Source organism: Stegastes partitus, unplaced genomic scaffold (genome assembly GCF_000690725.1).
Source record: "Stegastes partitus isolate 25-593 unplaced genomic scaffold, Stegastes_partitus-1.0.2 Scaffold5, whole genome shotgun sequence".
Taxonomy (NCBI): domain Eukaryota; kingdom Metazoa; phylum Chordata; class Actinopteri; family Pomacentridae; genus Stegastes; species Stegastes partitus.
The window spans coordinates 75,629-98,647 of NW_007577736.1; the positions used below are offsets into that span (position 1 = coordinate 75,629).

The 23,019-nt window shown below is 42.1% G+C and overlaps 1 protein-coding gene across 1 annotated transcript in view; it reads left to right on the forward strand.

Annotated features, from left to right (window-relative positions):
• The first annotated feature begins 2,014 nt into the window (after positions 1–2,014).
• The window catches only part of LOC103355490 (plexin-A2), a 78,368-nt gene continuing 57,363 nt past the window's right edge, over positions 2,015–23,019 (forward strand). The window contains exons 1-3 of the mRNA XM_008279322.1: positions 2,015–2,275; positions 15,278–16,629; positions 20,902–21,084. Of these exons, the coding sequence (XP_008277544.1) occupies positions 15,406–16,629; positions 20,902–21,084 (1,407 nt within the window). The 5' untranslated portion in view covers positions 2,015–2,275; positions 15,278–15,405. The remainder of the gene's footprint in view (positions 2,276–15,277; positions 16,630–20,901; positions 21,085–23,019) is intronic.

The window sequence follows — 23,019 nt, forward strand, 5'->3', positions numbered from 1 at the left end:
AACACATTTTAATGGAAATTTAAATTCAAACAGCGCCTTTCAATTACAGTGATATAATAAGGTATTTCAAAGAAGATTGTGTTTTCTGTATGTGCTGCAGTCTCCTTTGGGTGTTCTTCATTTGACCTGTGGCTTTTACTCAGCGAGTTTTCTCAAGAGTCTTGAGCAGGCGAGTGCTACTCTTGAAGGAATGATAACACAAGTTTGCACAGCAGCTTCAAAAGTAATTCACAACTGCAATTGCCCTTGAGTTAGACCTGCGGAGTGCAGATAACAATCTCCTACAACTCAGTTAAACAGACACAGTTTATATCGCAGTCTTGACCAATGCTGAAAAACCAGACAACTACTGTGTGTCATGCATACAATCACATTATTTACTGTAAATCTTACATTGTGTCTAGTGTTGTACAATGCACCTCATAAATTGATGACTCTGATACAAGGAGAAGTATTCCACCGATTGCAAATGAATTATTACAAGCAAAATCACATCATCACACATCTCTAAAAGCCTATACAACACAACTGCAAAAAAAAAGCCTTCATTTTGAGCTTTTCCTTCTTCTCACTGGAACTGCAGCTTCCCTCCAGCCTTGTGTGCATCTGCACACTTTGCTCCTAGCACTGTTCATGTGTATACACTGCTCAAGTGTAAGTTTGTGTTTGTATGTCTGCAGGCTTATTTGTTTTTGCGTTACAGTATGTGTTTGTTTCTCTCTCTCTCTCTCTCTCTCTCTCTCTCTCTCTCTGTGTGTGTGTGTGTGTGTGTGTGTGTGTAACAGGAGTTCATGAACCACAGCACCTGACGCAGGGCCAGTGACGAGTAGCTGCCATCTGGTCGGCCCTGAGGGAGTCCGCCAGCCACCCAGAGCTGCTCAGCCCTAACAGGTAGTCCGTCTGACATCTCCAACTCATCTCCAAACCACCAAACAGCAAATAATGAGGGGCAGACAGCTGGCCAACGGACCCTGCGTGTCCTCACCACCACCACCACCCCACCACCACCAAGGAAACTGTCAGAAGTACCTACTGAGCTTTTCAGCAATGTAAGCAGTTCTGTGGAAGTAGGGAGTTTTAATGGACACATGGCTTGCTGTGGCTGCTTACTTTTCCATCAAAGGCAGGGACATCCATGCATCATGCAACACCTGCACTCCTACCACATGCTTTTAACCTTCAGGGCAGGAATCAAGCATGACTCATATAATGAAGCTTCCCATGTAAAACAAAGGATCCGCATCACAGCTTTTGAAGCCCTGAGACATGTGTGGTTGCTCCACGCTGCCTACAGATGGCGATGTTTCAAAGGAAACTTGTTCAGGTTGCTGTGTGCAATTTATCTTGACTTCTGAATGAAAAATGAAACGCAGTGAATTCATTGCAAAATGTGTGAATGGTGACTTTATAAATTCTCAAACTGAAGCTGTCTCTACCTGACTGGCTGAGTGAGTGGGACGAATCAGCTGCTTTAACATGATTTCACAAGATGTGACAATAAATAGTACCAATTTGTGCATGTGGAAGGCTGTAATTTCCCAAATGCACAAAGATAGCTATCATTTGACAAATAAGCCTATTTTGGACACTGACATTATCTCCATCCTGTGTGCTGTTGATAACACAGACAGCCTGGGTCCAGTTTGAAAACGTAGGTAGATCCTTTATTAACGATCATTTATCAGTAATGATAATTATTAATATTGATGCATCAATGCAAAGAAACTTGGGTGAGTCCACTTTGTGTCTAAAAGGCATAAAAATGAATTGCAGCGCGCTCAAGTTGTGCCAATGGATGACGCGACGGAGGTTGGGTCTAAAAGCGCACACTGTACGTGAGGTGCAAGTGAACTGATGGGTGACTTCATGTAGCACCGGCATCCACACACACACACACACACACACACACACACATCCACGGAGGGAGACAGAGAGGGAGAGAGAGAGGGAGAGAGAGAGAGGGAGAGGAAGGGACGTTATGTGGCAGCCTGTTACAGAAATGATCAATCCCTGAACGCGGCGGGAGGGTCACTTGATACGGTCTCCTTCTCAGCGGCTGATGGGGGAGATGCCCACTGCTGTCCAGATGACTTTACAATCTGTGCGTCGCGGCAGCGTAGAATAAATTTACCAGCAGTTTATCTCGCTAAAGCCTCTTTGGTGTCCACTCACATTTACGGACTGGCTGCCGGAGACGCAGGACGCTTCCTCCCCACAATCCCTGCGAAAGAAGGTGCCCTGCGCTCCTCATGAATGAGTCTCCTTCTATTTCAAGGTGAGTAGTCCATCCTTTACTGTTTACCGGCGGAACAGCAGCTCGTAGTGCAGTCCGGCTGTGTGTAGAAGGAGGGTAAAGTTGTGCAGACTTTACGCGCCTCGGACGAAAAAGACGCACGGTGGCACCGAGCACTCTGAGTCGAGGTTCGGTTTAATGATGAATTAACGTCTCCGTTGGCCACCTGTAAGAACCGGTGGATGTTGCTGATGCTCTGCAAGCAGAGCGAGTGGAAATACCGTCAGCTTCAGTACCAGTCAGAGGCAGAGCAGCGCTGTATTAGGTTTGGTGCAAATTTTGTATTATCACTTGATACATTTCACTGTACTTTAGACAAAGCCTGCTATACAACAGCCCGCTTATGCAGATTTTTTTCTCTCCCTCTGAACTCTTTGCGCGTGTGGATTATTCTGGGCAGTGCATCAGATCACTGGCCATCAGGAGAATATCACAGTGAAGTATTTAGCTCCTCCACTGCTGCCCTGCCTCCTCCTACAGCCGGAGCTTGTGCAGCCTTGGCAGCCGGGGCAGAGCAGGAGCCACTGGGATGCTGATAAGGCTGGGCAGGAGCTGAGATGGAGCCCGAGTCTGAGAGAACTAAAGCGCACACAGCTGAAACAATGCCAACCTCTACAATGCTGTTGACCAAGTGCATCTTTGTTCAAGCCCCGTTCTCTGTGTGTGTTTGTGGGGTAGCAGGGGAGTGAGAAGGGGTGGTAGTTGGATTCATGGCTCTTTGACTCTCACCCCTCATGCAAACCAGAAGAACCCCTCTTCTCTCTGTATGCTCTTTTTGGTCTGGCTTATCTGGCCGGCCAGTTGGACCAGCTTTTATTCTCCTGGCCCCTCCAGAGTGGGTAAAGCCTCTCGTGGAGAGAGAGAGATTGGCTTCTCTCTTGGCGTGCTCATGCCAGTCATGCGCTTCGGCATTTTATCAGTTGCCTGCTAATTTTAGAATTTAAATGAATCTCCACATTAGTTCTGTCTCCCTCTCTTTTGCTGCAATGACAGCACTAAATTAAACTAAGGTTTGCTTTGAGACCATTTCCGTACCTTCAAGGTGTAGTTGAGGGTAAACCAATACAAACTCCACAGCTGAAGCCATTTTTTTTTTAGAGGGTCACTTAATCCTAAATGCAAAAAACACATATTTTGTCTTTACTACTTGCGGTTTCCAGCAACGCAGATACTTCTGGTCTTTTATGACAAGGCTTTTGAGATATCTATCTCTGAGATTTGTGCTATAACAGTAACTATTCCCAGTTACTCAGGATTATCCTCAGAGCTCAGAATTATCAGTTATAATGGGAACTTTGTTAAAAGAAATCTTTCTTGGGAAAACTGCTGAACAACTGTAGATTACGCCGCGTAACTGGGACATAGTTTCTGAAAAGACAAATTGCTATTCAGGCTTTCAAGTGCCATTTTTAAATCGGTTTAAGGGAACAAACACATTTTTATTCATTATTTTTGGGAGGTTTCAGCAGCAGATATCTAAAAATGTTGATATCAGTTTAATATATAAACTCTAGGTTCTATGCTGGTTAATTTTAATATCATACATCCACACCATTTTGCTGAATTTAGAATTAGATTGACCCACTGTACAAAATGAGTTTCTGGAGGGTGAAAAGGAAAAGAGTTTCTGTTGTACTGGCCATGCATCGCTATGTACCAAGTCTTGTAATTCCGTCACCTTTAACAGCGTCCGTAGTGGCAGTAGTTTGAGTGTGGAAGAAATGTAGGTGAAACTGCATTATTTTGGAGTCTTTTGACCCTGGAGGCGATGCCGGGCCAGCGTAGGTAAAGTAATTTGGAACATCTGTCTCTGTCATTTTCACCCACAAGCAAGGAGTTAAGTGTTATCTCAGACTTTTACAGAGATTAATGAGCTACTGTAAGTTTGAGAGGATAGAGAGAAAAAAAAGAAAAGGGAATGAGGAATATGCTACGACTATACAGCAAAAAAACTCCTCTTGATTTAAATGACCACCAGTTCAATCTGTGACATTGATTTTCGGAGTAATTTGAATATCAGGGAGCACAATGTGGGTCAGGGGCAAATGCAATGCACAGTCGCTGCAATAATACATCAGGCGAATTAGTGTATGTAACACAATTACACGGTGTGTGAGTGCACAGCAGCTCACTTCTACTACCCAGAGCTGGAGACCCCCCACCTCCGAGCCTCGCCCCCCTCCACCCATCGCTACCCCAGTTGCCCATGGAGACACTGATTAAACACGACTGTTCAGATGCTACAGCCTGAGGAGGAAGAAGAAGTCGAGCCCCCAATGTGTGTGTGTGTGTGTGTGTGTGTGTGTGTGTGTGTGTGTGTGTGTGTGTTAATGGTTGCATGTGTGCGCTCTCATTCACATGCTATTTCACTGTTTGCATAAGAGCGTATATATTGGACAGAAGAGGCAAAGCAACAAAAAGAGGAGAGTGAGAGAAGAGGGCTGTAAGAAAGGAGAGGAGAGCAAACAGTGATACCAACAGTGATGGGAGAAAGAAACAAAATACTGCAGATCATCGAGCAGAGCCGATGTTCCGTTGTCCCCTTCTCGTCTTCATCCCTCTTTCAATCTTCATGCTTCCACTTATTTCAGTGTGTGATCCAGGCCCAGGGGGAGGTGGATATACAGGTGGAGGAAAGGAACCTTACAGGAGCAGAGAGGAGAGGAGAGTAGGAAGTGGAAATAGAGAGGTAGCAGGAGTGAGAAAGAGTAATAACGGCAGGAATAGATTGAGAGGAAGAGAAAGAGCGATGGTGGCAAACAAGGGAGGAGAGAAGTGAGAGGGAGGAGAGGTACAAGTGGAAAGTGTGCAGCTCACCTGCCAGATGGCAGCTTTGGCAGCGCTCAGCGTGCAGTGATGGCGGTCTAGCAATATGGCGCATTGCCTCCAGATTGTCACACCGTTGTAGATACAAACAGTGCAATAACTTTGCTGATGTGTGTGTTTTGCATGATTTTCTTTGGCACTGGTGTGAGCAGACAGCATATGGCCTTAAAAAAAGCTGACAAGTTGAGCGATATCACGTGTTTTTTTTTTTCTCTGAAAAGCATGGACACTATTTTTAACTTTGAAGAGTTTGTAATCTTTTTTTGTCATAACATCCTCATCATGAGCAAAACTATTGATTTCCTGCTGTTCATGAAAACAGCTGGACGCTGTTTTCTGTGGTTCTGAAGCCATTGTAAATCTTCAAAAGCAAGTTTGATGTTGGCATTCACCAGATCTGGAGGGTCTCAACTTGCATAATCTGACTCACCGGATGTTGAATTTGGGTGCTAGCTGCCATATCTGCATATTTTCAAAATCTCCAATCTCTGAGCAGCAAGAAAATGGCAAGTTTTGAAGATTTGGATTGTGCAATAAAGAAGCTCTGTGTTTTCTTTCCCCCAGAGAATCTGCCATTTTAATGACAGTGCTTTAGTCTTTGTGTGCAAATGATTCATCAAAATAGTTTCCCCCATCACTGTTATTTCCCAGGGGCACTGTTGCTGCATCCTGGGCTAAGCACCACTGATTATTGTGTTGAAATACAAACACGCCAGGGCATTTGTGCAGCTATAGCAGAATGATGATGAAGGGCAGTCAGATCATTCTCCAGTGCTATGGGTATACATCTGGCTATGCAAGACAACAAATTGCATAATAGGAAGGTTGAAAACCCATTGCTTTTAGAACTTTACTCACTATGTGAACTACAAATGTCAGGATATCACTGTCTCCACTGAATTGATTTTTACACTAAAAAAAAAATCTTTTTTTTTTGTTCTCCCAACAAAACTGCAATACTACTAAATTGCTGGAGTTGCTAACTTTATGATTCATGTCTGCTTTGATTGCTTTCAAACTATTTTTAGTTTTATGTGCGTACATCTCATGATGAGGGAACAAAAATAGCAGTCTTTGAACATTCAGATTACCTAATTAATTAAAAATTTGATCATTTGATAGAGAAACAAAAATGCAAAAGTGGTTATGGAAGTCTGTTACATGATATGAAAAATGTGGTAGTTTGTCTTTTCACATCTATTTTAAGCGTGATACCTGATTATCTACCTCCCACCACAAGAGCCAAAAGAAGCAACTTTGACAATTCTGATCTCTGACAACTGTGCTGCTTTCCTTTTTAAAAAAAATACGAGATAAACTGATATAAAGTTTGGTGGATTTGTTTTTTGGTTGTTTTTTGGTTTGTTTTTTGGTTTACTTCTGTGGATGATGACTAGAGATTATACAGGCTTTTCAAGATCTTGTCAAACTTACGACTTCTGCTTAAACAACAAAAATTTGGTCATTTTAAAAAGAAAAAGACAATGAAACTCATTAATTCTAACATGTTTTAGGATGGTTACGTGGTTATATGTGGTTATTTACGCTATTCAGTCACACTAATATCCCACTGTAAAACAAAGTATTGTCGGTAAGAAGGCACATTTGGAGTATTTATTGATTGATTGCAACGTTGAATTCATTTGTTTAATTGAGACAAAGTTAAGGAGTCACTTACAGCTGTGGCCTTTAACATCCCTGGGAGCAATCTGTTCTGGAGGGACAGGAGAGATGGCAGAGTTAGCAGCCCAACCTTTCACACAGAACCTACGACTTCCAGATTTCTAAGAGCATGAGTTTTAGGAATTTACTCATTAAAACAGCTTGCTTTTTTCGAAAAATGAATAGGAAATCCTAACCCTAACACCATCAGTATTACAGGACACTGTAACACTTGGAGCTTGGAAAGACAGTATTCAGAGTGAGATGCTAAAACCATTGTTTTGGCTTGTCCTTTTCAGACGTGCACTTCTTTACTTTCTTTAATCTGACGGCAACCAAACTTGTCAGCTTCATGTCTGAATAGGCACCCTGCTCAATTTTCCATGTCGTCCTGATGGTAATCTATATAGTTTGGACCTTATAGCTGTTCTGTATCACTTTGAAAATGACAAAAATGCGATCTGCATACTGTTGCATTAACAGATAAATGTGCACAAGATCACAACTTGTCTACTTCAAGGTGTGTAAAATGATTTGGGGAAGCACTGAGCATGACCGTTTAGCACTAATATGACCCAAAAACGTAAAAAAGAGCGCATTCACTTTTTCCTTCTATTTCACATACATTACAAACTGAAATGTCCATAAAATACTGATAAAGACTGTAACAGGTCAGAGTAATGACACTCAAAGGTCATGAATAAAATCTGGGTTTTGACAAATCGTTAACAAGAGCAAAAGTTTTAGTCTGTTGCTTCCAGCTGTTTGTAGGAGTCCTTCCTCTGATTCTATTAAAAACCTGCAGCATCTAACAGCAGCAAGATCCATATGAGCATCTTCAAAGCTACAAGCATTTATGCACATCAACCCACAGCAGAAAGTGTATTAACTACTTATAATTAGAAGAAAGTCCTCTACACTGAAACAGTATTGGTCAGAATATAAGAGCCAGTCACACTGTGTACTTATCTTTACCTCAGACAGATGAGCGGTCATGCACAGAATCAGTGTTATAAGCTGCAGTTAAATCATTTGTTGCATATCAGCCGTCCTCAGGTTGAGTCCAGAGCTCCATCACGGCTGTCAGGACATTTTTACACAATTTGTAAAGTAGTAAAATATCGTCACAAATGGTGGGAATTTTCACAGAAACATAAATAAACAGTTACTGGTTATTCGGACAGGTTGATAAGCTTAGATTCTTTTTGTTTTAAAGTACTTTGTTATGCAACATACATCACTTGATGTGTGGTCAAATCTGTCAACAGTATTTTGTGCGTACAGTGGCTCTTTCTGTCTCTGTGAGAAACATTAACCTAAAAGTGAGCTATACCTCAATGACAGAATGCCATCACTTTAACAGCTAGATGAAGCCAGCAATGCTACACATCCCTCGTCTGAGAAGGACTTAAATGTCCTGTTCCCAGAAAAATGTCCAGAGTGGTTGCTCAGTGGCAACATCTTCAAAATGGTCTTCATCTGGTTACCTACAACATCTCCCAGAAGCCCAGACTAACTGGACTACATCTGAGACTGCTGTAGAGTGATCAGCCCTTGGCAGCCACAAACCAGATGGGACTGGACTTAATAGACTTGGAGAATTCAATTTTAATTTGAAGATCAAGTCGTATTAAGAGGGACAGGTTGTAGCGAAGGGAAATGTTCTCTGCTGTGTATTCGCTGTAAATTTTTCACTGTTTCCAAAGTATGTGCTATCCCTGAAGGTTTTTTTGTACAAAAGGATCTCAAAAACCTATTTGCCTTCCAGTAAAATTCTATTTGAGTGAAATTCACCTGTGTTTGCGGTCCTGGTAGAACTCTGGCCCACTAGGGTCCTGTACTTCTAACCAGGCTATTTCTATTTCTGAACATTGAGGACAATTTCGTGCATTTTCTCAAAATCAAGGGAGAGACTTAGGAAACTGGATCACGTTTCTGACTAGGTTAGAATTAGAAACAAGCCGGGCTGGACCGAGCATGAAAACAGACTGAGATAATCTGGGCAGATGCTTGTATTTGTACAGCTTTTGGGTGAACGGCCACCAAAGGCTTTATTTGCACTGTGGATTAAATGTTAAATGGGTTTTGGAGCAGCAGACACTTAGAGGGAAAGTTGTCGAATAGTAGAACATACACCAGCTCTCCTCCTCTTTCCTGTTCCTCTCTCCCTCACTCGCCGTCTATCGCTGTCTCCTCGTCCTCACAGTGATTTGTCAGCAGTGGAGGTAGCAGCTGTTCCTTTTGCATTGTAATTTCTTTGATCGTAATTATTCGTGCCAGCTACCTCCAACCTTGGCATCCTCCACCCCACGAAGCCATATGGGCAAAGAGGGAGGAAACCGAGGAAACACACAGGCTTGTTTGGAATAAGTTCTTTGATTTCTGTGTGCAGTGGTGTGGGAATTATGGACATATGTGCTTCACAGCTTCACATGGATGCTCTGCACCACCGTGTTTGATTATTTTTCTCATTCATACATTCGCTGGGGTCTAGTTTCTGCCAAATGTAATGCATTTTCTCTGTCAGATCTCCATGATTTATGCATGCAAAAGCAATATAGCCCTGCACATCTGTAAGTGAATCAGTCGGAACAGAAGTATAGCTTTGCTCTACAGAAAGAGCAATGTCAACTCAGACAAAGAAGACAGAGACTCAGAAGATGGGAGCAGACAATAAAATTACAGCCATGCTAGAGGCTGAGCATCAGGCTGATAGTTACTAAGACAAATAAAAATGGCTAAAAGACAGTGCTTCTACAGTACAAAAACCACAGCTAGTAAGATGTTCTGTGTCTGCATTGGGGCTACAGAGTAGCACTCACATTTCACAACTCTTATTGTCTATTCCCTTCAGCTGCACTGTCCACAGAGCACTCTGAACCCCGGTCGACTCCTCTGTTTGCCCCTTGCTCTTCTTGCACTTAAGCGACACTAAGGATGAGGGGTGCTGGGCAGCTGATGCAGCACGGCAACGCGCACAGATGCAGTGTGGCTCCTAAGAAAACACAGCTCACTCTGTCTTCTTCTGTGATCGTTGAATTATAGAAGACCCTCTATTGCACTCGGACTGCATTGGTTTTCATCACAGCACTGGAGGTCACTTTGACTTTCCCCTCTACACTCATCATATATGCAACACGAGGGCTACGGCAGTTGAGATGAGCAAGCTTCAGGTCACCATTAACCAGGGAAGACCGACAATGAGATTTATGGAAGGGGAGACAGAGCTGAGAAGAGGGAAGGGAGGAGAAAGGCATGCATGGTTAAATCTGACTGTAGTAGCAGTGCCCTTCATCTGGTCCCTGCTCTTAACAGCAATTTCAGATATAGTACTGTATCTGCATGTATAATGCATATGACCTAAGATAATGGCATGCATTGCAGAGGAGGCTGCTGACTGTGTTGTGGTGATGTGTTGGAATTGGTCCCCTATGTCACATTTGCCTCTGCCCCGGTTCCTTGCAGCATCCTGCAGTTATTAGGAGTCGAGCGCGTTGCGATGACATAGTGCTGTTTTACTGTTCCCCACAGACACACTCCGCTACTCTACCATCAAGATTAGTGGCTGGCTAGAGAGTCCTAAAGCCTGCAATAGCTGTGCTGACCAATAAACTAAACAACAAGCATGGAGAAAAAGGCTATTATGGTTCATTTTTGTTAATATAAAAAAAATACTGGGACACGCAGACACGTAAGGAGAGCTGCCAACAAAACTAAATGAATTTGCACCAATTTGTAGTGGTTTTCAGAAAACACTTGCATCACAAGGCGTTAGTGCCATTTATCTGACTTCTGGTTGTAGGCTTTCTTACCCCCCTGACTGAGAGAAATGTTTGGGGGAAGTGTTCTGTTTGAATTTACATTGTAGAACATAATGATGAAAATTAACCACAGGCCAACTGCCATAAAATTTCACCGTGCTGCTTAAAGTGAAGATATCCTGTGGGTATCTGCAGTGCAAGCATCACTGCTACACATTATGCCCTGTGAGGCCCGAGTCTGTGAAGGAAGACTCTGAAAGGTGGAGCCCATCGCTCTGGGCATCCCCCTCCACACCGCAGCTGCAGATAAAACACGGTGGGCTGATCACAAAACATTGCTCTTTCTAATAAACCCCACTGGTCCCTTGTGATTCAATATGACATTCATTTAAAAGTCATCGTTAATAAAGACGGCATTTTCATGTCCTAATTCCCCGACTCATCACTGAAGGTACCAGCGACAGCCCCTGGCTCTGGCTTGCCGGCTCCCTCCTCCCTCCTGTCTCTGCCACGTTTGACCTACTTCTGTCTCCACAACATTGTAAACAGATCTACTAATTGCCTTCATTTATTCATTTGGAAGTCAAGTTCTGTTGCGACTGGCGCCCTCCCAGCCCATTCATGTGTAATGTGTACAATGCTAGCCCTTCCCCCAATTGACTCGCCCATGTGTATTTGATGAAAACCCCCGACAAAAGTATCCCATACGACTTTAAATGCTATAAGTACAAACATTATTCCAAAGTACAGCAGCCAAGTTTTATCTATTTTTTGAATATCCTTAATGATCTCTAAGAACAATAAACGTGCTGTGAAACTTCCTGTACGGACACAGAAAACCCTGCCTGCTTCTGCACAGCCTGCTTGTAATCAAGAGGACAGAAGCTGTTGTGACTATTGTAGTTTAGACACTTTTCCGCCCCCGTAGTCTCATACTGTTATTGTCTTTGTATAGCCTTAGAAATCTAGGCCACAAAAAAATCAACGGCAACAAAAAAAATAAAAAAATGTTTTTATCACCTCTGATGCGGGTGACAATGACTCCTATTGTTGACTAAGTGTGAGAACAGAGATTTATCTTCTGACCTTTACAAGGATCGTGGCACAGTCTGTTAACAGTGTTCCTGATCTCACACAGATCTATAATCCAAAACAGAAACAAGGTAGACTCAAACACAGCCTGTGCTAAATCTGTCTTTTCTTTAAGTAAAAAAAAAAAAAATAAATTTGTTAGATCATTTTAGTGTTGGTGCTAGAAAATCTTCAAAAAAAATATATGCTTCAAGAATACAGGTAATTTTAGCTTAAAGACAACGCTTTCTGACATCATCATCCTGGTTAACGCAGTGTCGTAAACCCAAAGCTGCAATTTGTACCACAACAAAAAATTTAAAAATCAAAATTTACTGCAAGATGACAGAATACAACCTCATACTGCTAGACGTGCACGAGCGGTGCAAATTATGCACATGGACAACCTGACAAATAAATATGCCCTATGAACATTTTAGTTCATCTCTCATCTCCAGATGGGTCAAACTATATACACACACACACATATATATATAAATACCATCCTTCTGTCCCACGAATCATGCCTAACAGGGTGCTACAAAAGCTATGACAGCATTTCAGCCCAATAAAAGCTGAACCCAAAGGATAGATTTGCTTCCACTGATCTTGATCCAGGTCAAAGGGTCGTGTTTGCAGAGCACAAGAGGCTGGCTTCTACCTCCTCTGCGTTGCGATTGGTGCCCGCTGAGAGCTCGCATCCCCAGAGGCCTCAGCAAACCATGTTCCTGTGTGTGAGTGTGAATGAGTCACGTCTGGGCTGGAGCGTGTCTGTGTGGCGAGGCGGAGAATTCAGCAGGGAGGACTGTGCAGGGCGAAGAGCTGTCTCTATAATCCAGGGTAAACACTGAGCAGCATGACTGCACGCCTTAGACGTGACCAAAGCCGGCAGAACAGAAATGGATGAAATGATGAGGCTGCTGCTTGTCTGCATGCCTGTCCAGCTCCGTTTGCCACCAGCACTTCCTAATTTCTCTTCTTGTTTTTCTCCCCTGTTTTGTAACTCCTCGTGAGGATTTGACTGGAGACTCTCCACACTGAATTAACCTCTGGGTGCCACCGCTGGTGTCTGTTGTTTAAGGTCACGCCAGGCTCAAACTTGGCTCTGCAAATATCATTCGATCTGCTATTTGCTGCTGGACCTCAAGAGCGCTGCCTTATTTATTATTTCTGGTCAAGAAAAGGATGTCATCTGAGTTTCTGATAAGATTACAATGCAAATCACATACCAAAGGTCTTAAACTGAAAGTTTGGAGGGTGACTTAAACATGAGCAATCCAAAGTAACAGGACTGTGTTGGACAAAGTACAGACAAACACAGTTAAATCAGCTGCTTTTATGGTAGCTCGAGAATATGTGCAAAGGATTCAGTCTGATTTCTGTGATCTAACCCACCCACCCACAGGTCTTTAATGCATTATATGACACTGTTGTCTAAGAAGTCTACATCAAAAAGCAGAAGAAAGATTTAAAAAAAAAAAAAAAGAAAGAAAAAAAGAAAAAAAAGGTTTGCACTCCAGGGAGTATGTTTCTGATCACTACCAGATTAGACTATTTTCTCTGCAGAATACCAGCACACGAATCTCAACAAGAGTTTACACTTTAGTTTACCCAGAGGCCATCAAAATACAGAAATGTCACTGCTTCCTCTGCAAACATGTCAAAACGCCTGAATACTAATTTCATCATGTTTTCACATGAAGAGAACAAAGGAACGCAGAAACTGGTTCAGAGACTCATCAGCTTGCAAAGCAGATGATTTGAGGGATTTTCAGAAGGAATTTGCTGGACAACATTTTGTCCGAAATAAAGAAGATGTAAATATTTGAGCCAACATGTCCTGCCAAATCTCGGCTTTCTGAGAACTAATAAAAAGAAAACACAGTTTTAGTGTCCAGTCAGAAAAAAAAAATGGTTAAGAAAAAAAAAAAGGAAAGAAAAGAAGCTTCTGTCATCTAACATTAAAAAGAGAGACTGAAGACTGAAGAGTGAAAAGCAGCGTGACTGATATTGATTCATTTATATCTGTGTAAATGTCATCAGTTATAAATAAAGAAAAACAAACATTAAACTTCAGATTTAAATGCCGCAATACAGTGTGTGACACGTATTGCTCTTCGGTGGCCAATTACTGGTTGAGTTGCTCACACTGAGCTTGCCAAATTGAGCAGAGTAGGTCAAGACACTCGAGTGACTTCTCCCCCTGTGTGAGCGTGGTGGGGACAGATGGACAGGAGATGCTGGAGTGGAGCTGGAGTCGGCCCAGCAAGCTCAGTATCAGTCCATCCGCTCCATCCCTGGCTCCGGCTCAACTCAGCCGGACGTCCTGTTAGTCAGCCAATGGAGAGCACCCACCGCATCATGACCCCCACATTAGGATCTGACATGGCTGTCTTCATTTAACCTTTACTTATACCAGGAAGCCTCACTGAGAAAACACCCTGTTTACATTCACTCCAGCCAAAAAAAGACAGTTGCTTTTGAGCTGAAGCCGTCTAGCATTCGGCACAGTATCTTTAAAGGAAATTTAGAGTTGTTTCACTGAGGGGGGTTGATTTGAAAAAAAAAAAAAGCATTATTCAAAGACTGTGGAGGTTCTTTTGGTGTGGTAATGAAGATGACAAAAAAAGAGGAAACGATATTTGTGGGACAGACTGGAGAAGATTCTGGTGGCACACTGACAGGATTTAGGGTGATGTAGGTGTCTTAATTTATGGCGCGTTCTCCTATGCAGGCAGTTTTATTACTCCATTAATGGACTTCGGTGAAGTAACGGCATATGTGAAGCCACTTTATCTACAATGCTTGTATTGCTTTCCTTAAACACCTGTCTTTATTTTGAGATAAGGACCTGTTTTAATTACAAATTAGCTTATTTTTGTCTCATCTACATGAAAAACACCTTCCAGCAGACTTTATCTAATAGTTATGAGAAGGGGAAAAAAAACAGTAAAAACAGTAAACCCATCAAACATCCATGTGTCTAACTCATCCATCCTTCAGTCCGTCACGCGTTTGACGGACATTGTTTGTCCCCTGGAAATATCTACATAAAATATGCTAATGAAATTAAACAGGGAAGTGTGAGAGTTGATGCTGCCTGGCTCTGAATCACTAATGACTCCCTGCCATCCCTGGAAAAAGCCTGATTAATTTAGGAATGTCGGCCGCAGTGGAGAGTGATTAATTCCTCCTGGATTCAACCATTTAAACGAACAAGGCGGAGGGGAGAGAGGAAAACAGGGAGTCCAAAATATGGATGCATAATTAATACATTTGGATCATTTAATTAGCCACCCAAACAGAGGGAACGCACAGCTACATTGTGTCACTGCTTTGTTGAAGTAATAGACCACAGTTAGTTCTGCCTTACAGACAGGCGAATATAATGAGCCCCCCTGTTGGTAGGGGGAATATTGGACCCTCTCTCAGGCTAGTAAATATGTGGAGACAGTTTGAACAAATGATTACTTGTTTCTTTGATGTCTCATGTGTCTCACTGAGCAGAGATATAGGAGAAAACAAGCACATACATTTCTCATTTCTAGACTTGTAGATGAAGTGTCTCATGATATCATGAAAGCAGTTTTTCACACCCGAAAGAATCAAGGGTTCTTTTATTTTTTCGGAGTTTAAAAGCAAATGTCTCTCTTTTCTCTTTCAGAATGATGTGAACACCCGCTAAGAAGGACGAGACCACACTTCAGCTCATCTGTTTCGGCGCAACCCTGCTCCTTGCTGACACACAATCCCATTTGTCTGCGCTCTGTAATTTTTTGGAGCCCTGTGGGGATGGGAACGTGCTCGGATAAAGGATGGACTTACTGCGGCCTCACTAAAGGTCATGGTCCTCTAAAGGTCATGTCATGGCCTCTGGCCCTGTGGCTATTGACTCTAATCTCTGTGAATCAAAAGACAACTCTTGGACAGACTCTGAACATCTTCCAATCAGAGAGGAGGGAGTGGTCCCTGAACCACCTGACTGTGCATCAGTCTACTGGTTCTCTGTACATCGGCGCCGTCAACCGAATCTACAAGTTGTCGGCAAATCTCACCCTCCTGGTGTCTCATGATACGGGACCAGAGTATGATAACAAAGCATGTTATCCCCCACTGATTGTCCAGCCCTGCTCTGAGACTTTGGCCTCGACTGACAACGTTAACAAACTGTTGCTCATCGACTACTCTCACAATCGGTTGCTGGCTTGCGGCAGTCTCTACCAGGGCGTCTGTAAGCTGATGAGGTTGGATGACCTGTTCATCCTTGTGGAGCCCACGCATAAGAAAGAGCACTACCTGTCCAGTGACAACCAGACAGGGACGATGTACGGCGTTGTCGTGCCCTCTCAGGGTCAAGATGCCACTCTGTACATCGGCACTGCTGTCGGCGGCAAGCAGGACTACTTTCCAACTATTTCGAGCCGTAAGCTGCCTCGAGACCCAGAATCCTCTGCCATGCTGGACTATGAACTTCACACTGACTTTGTTTCATCTCTCATCAAAATCCCCTCAGACACACTGGCTCTCGTCCCACACTTTGACATCTACTACATCTACGGCTTTGCTAGTGGCAGCTTTGTCTATTTCATGACTGTCCAGCCGGAGACTCCAGAGAATGGGATGCCTGCAGGCGGCTCCCCTGGTGACCTGTTTTACACATCTCGCATCATCCGCCTCTGCAAAGGTGACAAGAAGTTCCACTCATATGTGTCGCTTCCTGTGGGGTGCATACACAGAGGCGAAGAGTACCGTTTGCTTCAGGCAGCTTACCTGTCCAAGGCCGGCAGGGTTCTGGCAAAGTCGCTCAACATCAGCGCTCAGGAGGACGTGCTCTTTGCAGTGTTCTCCAAGGGACAGAAGCAGTACCACGACCCTCCAGATCACTCTGCTGTCTGCATCTTCACCATCCAAGACATCAACACGCGTATTAAGGAGCGGCTGCAGTCCTGCTATCAGGGGGAGGGAAACCTGGAGCTGCACTGGCTGCTGGGAAAGGATGTGCAGTGCACCAAAGCGGTAAGTGGAATGTTGAGGAAAAGGCACCTTCATCTCATTCATCTCATAACCGACATATTTAGACCAACCATGAGACCCCATTGGTAGGGAGAAGCATAGATGCAGATGTGCTGAAAGTTAAAAGTTGAAGTTGAAAGTTGATTTATCCCACAACTGTGATTGCAGTCTTAACAGGTGAAAGGCAGGCAGGTTTCTGTGCTGAAGACATCATTCAGGCTTTATGATTCCATGAGAGAAGAAGAGCTGGAGGAGATTAATTCCACAATGCTAATCAGAGGAGTTTTGTATAGAGCTTTGATTTCATTCAGGGGTTTGAGCGCTGACTCCCGCCTCCTTCTCCTCCCCTTTTTTCTTCCTCTTTCTCCCTTCCCATCTTCTTCTTTCTGCTCTTGTCGCTGTCAGCGGTATTTGAACCCTCTGAGACCTGTTCTTGATCTTGAGAAAAGGGCTTTCTTGTAAATGTCCAAGTCTGTGCCTTTGTGAAAGCTATAATTCTGAATAATGAGCAGCATTCATGGAAACAAGTTGAAAGCGACCATGAAAACAATGATCTTCATCATGTAAATCGCTCTGGTGGTTCTCAACATGTGCTTTGATTCGGCTATGCCATTAAACAAATAAGATGTAATGGTATTCATAAAAGCGGCTGAAGGAGGAAAAGAGATACATAATAATTCAATAATTAACTCACTGTGCAGTTAACCAAAGGGCTTCACATCTAAAATGCCCTGTAAATGAAACATGGTTGGTTGTTGTTGTTAAGATGTCATTACATTGTTGAGTCTTTAGTTACATGTTTAATTGCTCAGTGAAAGATCAACAGCCAATACAGATTATACATCAATGTGTGTGTGTTTTTTTAAAAACCAATACTGATATCATAAGTGCTCCTGCCTGTATGAAGGATTTGAAGATGTGTAAGATCACTGCATTAAAAAAACAAAAGTTATTTTTTTTCTGCTGCTTTTACTGACACCTAAGTCACAAAATGCCAACTATGCAATCCAGCAATCACTAGACTTACAGGACAAAGATTCCCCAGCCACTGAGAACTCTGCAAGGCTGTATAGAGCCAGATGGGTGCCTTAAGCTAAATGCTAATGTCAGCATGCTTACATGCTCACAATGAAAATGCTACATTTAATGACATTTGATAGTTAGCTTATACAGCTTATTGTGCATATACAGCTGAAGTTGATTTGAATTAAATTTGTTCTCTAAGTATTTTAGACATAATCTAAAGCTCAATGCCACCAGAGTACAAATCAGGGGTTCTCTTAAATGTAATAAGGGCTGACAGTTTAAAGGAAAATCTTAAGTCTTTGACCCGATCCAGTGGCTTTGTTATGCTGTGGAGGGAATTTTTGCTGGCATGGTTTGGGTCTACTTGTCCCCTTACAGGGAAGGCTCACTGCTAATCAATACAAAGTTGCTCTGAGTGATCAACTTTATCCTAGAATAAAACATTTCTCTCTGTCAGAATGATAACATCTCCATAGGGCAGGATGGGTCACTGAATGGTTGTGTGAATCATATGATATGGCCTTCACAGTCACCACATTTCAACCGAAATGAACACTTGTAGGAGATTTTGAACTGACATGTTAGAGAACTCTCTCCACCACAATCCTCGAAACACCAAATGAGGGAATATACTGAATAGTTTTACATCCCTCTAGTAGAGTTTGAGCAGCTTGCAGAATCAATGCCGAAGTGTATTGTAGCTGTTCTAGTAGCACATGTTGGCCAGATATCTTTCAAAAAACTTAATTAATTATGGTTTTGCCTTTTGTCACTCATTCGTATGTGCAGAAAAGTCATGGCAATGCACTCAAATGTTGAGACAATTCCCTAAAAATTACAAAAGCCAGCCTCATGGCAGCACTTAACCTCAAGTCATTATGATGCACCATCTGGCAACCATAAATATCTGTATTCAATTTCATGACCATCCGATAGTTGTCGAGAGCCTACACTAAAAAAGTTCAAATGTAAACCTGATGTCTGCATAAAACTTTCTGAAACTCCACTAAGTACTTGTTAAGAAACTCCACTGGATTAGTGAAACTTTTTAGATCAGCTTGTGGTACTGATAAAGTCAGGGGATAACTACAATCATTAGGATTCATTTGGAACATCTGCATCAAATTACAAATGACAGACCCATCCAAATGTTGTGGAGACATTGCACTAAAAAACCAAGATGTCAACCCAAGGCTCTGCAAGACCAAAAGCAAAAGCATCAGTTAAATCATTTGGGTGAATCCATAAGAGCATAAATGTCTGGCAAAATTTTACGACAATCTATCCAACAGTTGTTGAGGTGTTTTAATCTGAACCAAAGGACTAAAACAACAGACCAACAGATGATTATTCTAGGGGATTATTATTACAATAAAAAGCCAGCAGCAGAATTTCAGGTCAGCAGTTTTGCAGGTCAACTGTTAAAAAAAATGTTCAAATGACAAATATCCTTGTGTACAATAGTTAAATTTGAACAGGAAGGAGTTTAAGTAGGGTCTTGAAAGAGAAATTTGAATGTGTTTGTAATTTATTTTGTAATTTTTTTTACAAGACTGAGGTCAGGTGCAAGAAAGAGTTGGGTGGGTGTGCCATATAAAGTTTGTTTACTTTACGCTGAGCTCATTTCACTAATCACATTTAGTAAAGCTCAGGCATATCGCTTGATGAAAGAAAAACATAGTAAGAACTAATATGTGCATAAGAAGTAGGGGATGTGAAATAAGAAATTAGCTGCCCTAAAAAGGTAGATTTATATACTAAGTGACAGGCAATTAGCAAAGGGTTGAGGTGCATGTTAGCTGATGCAATAGGACTGCTAAGCATGCAGCTCTCTTTGATGCCTAATCAAAACCTGACATCTCTTGTGCTGTGTGTTTGTGTGATGTCGGATCAAGCGATCTAAAAATCACAGAAAGAGGCGCAAAATACACAGCGCTTCTCATGTTTGCCATCAGCAATTAGTCTGCTCCGCAAATTTGCCCGCTCTGAGGCTTGTTGAGAAACGAAGCCGCCCAAACCCTTTTGATGTAACAATTTTTAACCCTGAAAATTGTGCACTTAGTGCATGTTAGTCTTACCAGAAGTCAGTCTCAGTTCCCTGCTTATATTCGCATGTGTCTACAGTGATCTCAGTCAGTTTCTGGCTCCCACTTGCACCCTTCACCCCCTCTCATTACCTCTATCTCCCCACCTTATACATGTCATACTCACTGCTCCTTCCTTTCTCTCGCTGTTGCTCCTTTTCTATACCTCGTTCTTTTCGCTTCTCCAGTTTTCTTTCTCACATCTTCTCTGAAATACACCACTCTGCTATTTTTCTTTTAACTATTTCCTCATCCTCACCTTTTTTGGGGGGGAAATTATTTTTATTCTGTGTATTTACTTTTGTGCCAAATTAAGCTACTGGATGCCTATCTACAGTGCCTATAAAAAGAATTCACCCCCTTGGAGGTTTTCTGGTTTTATTGCTTTTCAACAGTGAATCATGGTCAATTTAATTATTATTACTATTATTAATATTTATTTATTTTTATTTTTTTTTACAAGAATTCACAGAAAAATGACTCTTTACATGCCAAAGAGAAAACAGATTTCTAAAAATAATGTCATTTAATTATAAATATAAAAGGTAAACTCACTGACTGCATAAGTATTCAGAACTGCTCAAGCTCTATAAGGTTACAAAGAGTCATAGGAGTCTTGGTGGCCTTTCACAGTAGTTTCTTTCTTGCACGGTCACTCAGTTTGTAAGGATGGCCTGCTCTGGGCAGATCTATGCATGTGTCGTTATCCTACATTTTCTTAAAGATGGATTTATCTGTACTCCAAGGGATATTCAGTGGCTTGAAAATTTCCTTGACTTCTATCCTAATCTATGCTTTTCAATGTCCTTTTCATGGAGTTGCTTTGAGCGTTCTTTTGTCCCTGTGGTGAAGTTAAAGCCAGGAGCACTGATTCACCAGTAATGGGACCTTCCACATAGAGATGTCTTTATACTACAGTCACTTGTGACACATCCACTGCACTCAGATGATTTCCATTTCCCTAACTGTGTGACCTCAAGAACCAATTGGCGGAACCTGTCTTGAATTAGTTGAATGTTGAATGGGTGAATACTAATGTAACCACTGATTTTACATTTAATATTTTTTATAAATTCACATTACAAATATCCATATATCTATAAATACATTGTCTGTCTATCTGTCTATTTATCTTCATCCACATACGCTCCCTCTCTCCACGCAGCCTGTTCCCATCGATGATCACTTCTGCGGCCTGGATATAAACCAGCCCCTGGGGGGGTCCCAGCTGGTGTCGGGTCGGACAGTGTTCACAGAGACCAGGGACAGGCTGACCTCTGTTACCTCCTACGTCTACAACGGACACAGTGTGGTCTTCCTGGGCACCAGGAGTGGACGGCTGAAGAAGGTGAGAGCAGCAACACACTGAGAGTCACTGACAAGGCTGAGAGTCTGTAATCTGTCTTTTTTTCACAGTGAAATCTGACACTAAGGGATTGTCTTGTTGTTTGCAGTTAATTGCTAATTCTCAAGAGATGAAACCAGATCTTTTTGTTGATGTATCACATCACTTATCCACTCAAAACACAACAATGATTTCTTGAGGCTGCTGTTGGTGATCCATTGACATTTATGCCTCCTCTGACAGCCGTCTCCCAGTTTTAGGTTTTGAATGCGAAACTCAGCCTGGTCCCAGACCTCTGAATCACCACCCACATCTCAGGCTTGGGCATTGATTAAAATAGATCTGATGTTGCGCCCATGGCTTTTCTGCTGCTTAGCGAAACAATCGAGTAATCACAGCGTACTGTGCAAGATTAAGATTTGGAACACATCTTCTGACAGTAACCAAGCTGCGTAACTAGATTCAAGTAGTGACAAGAGATTGATAACAAGTGTGGACAAATCCAAGGACAAAAATAATAACTCCTGAATTACTGCTGTTTCCATGTGACCAAAAAATATGTCAGCAACACAGATGTACATGAAACAAAAGAAGCCAACCTTCCTTACACACAAGTTCAGATTGAATGAAGGGTATAAAATAAATTAACAATTCAGTTTATTATATTTTGGGAATGTTACAAAACAGTCTGTCTCCATCATTCTGAGGGACTGACAAAAAAAAACTGGCAAATCCAACATTAAAGGTATACTGCAGTGATTTAGTATTGCACTTTCATAAAGTTTGTGGTTTTGCAAGACACAGACTAGAAAAAAAAAGTCAGAAATGCTGAATCTACACTTTGTGTTGTGCAGCTTGATAGCATCTTCTCATTAGAACCTTCCAGTGACATAAATGCTCATGTCTTTTAAACTCCCTTCTCTCAGTGTGCAGCTTAAAAACCGAAAGCTCCAAGCTCAAGCCAAGATGACATCACTGCGACAGCAGGTTTATTTCTCAAAGCTCCCTCAAGCATAACTGTGTAACCAGATAATGTGAGCTCAAATATCTCATCTCAATCCCAATTTAGACAACTGTTTTGACAGGCGTACTAGTGCTGCATGACAAATAAACAGATCTTTATGGGTAAAATTGGTGGAATGCGCTGGCTTTAAGCACTACAAATGACTAAAAGGACCATTTCACTGATTTAGAACATTATCTTTTATATTTGACATAAATTTTGACATAATTACAAATATAATCGAACATTTAGTGTTGTCTGCATGTTGTAGGTTCATGTCACGTAACCTGATGAACGAAAATAAGTTACTTTCAAGTATAATGTACTTATTGAACAAATAAAAAGTTTTCCTCTTCTTTTTCATGACAACTCTGCAGCTGAAAATAGCTGGCAACAAATGCACCTTTTACACTCATTTGCTAAAAACTACAGTTCCCAAGCAACCCCCGTAACAGCTGCTGTGCCAAAAATAAAAAGCAGAACATGAGCTGACTGGCGCCCCATTTCGCGCCTCTCACACACAGCTGCCGATTGTGTTAGCACTGGTGAGCCTGATAAGTGCCGGCAGGAAAAACTACGTTGTTCATGAACAAGATTTATTCCTCTTCAGTGGCAGTAAACACAACACATGGGCTAGCCACTAACTGTGCTTTACAATTAGAGCTTAACAAGATATTCAGGGCTGACAAACAGTGAGCCTCTCGGAATAGAGCTGCTAGCTCTACTACACCTCAGGTGCCCGCAAAAAAAACTCTCTCAAAGAGCTTCTAGTAACTGTCAAACACACAAGAAACAATAAACGCTCCAATGGGGATAATGGTGCACTTTTTCAGATAGCTTCACCTTAAAGCCTTTCATGTTTGTACATTAAGAAACTGACAAAAGTAGTACAGTGACAAATGAAAAAGAAAGTGAGAAGAGAGAATAGAGAAGAG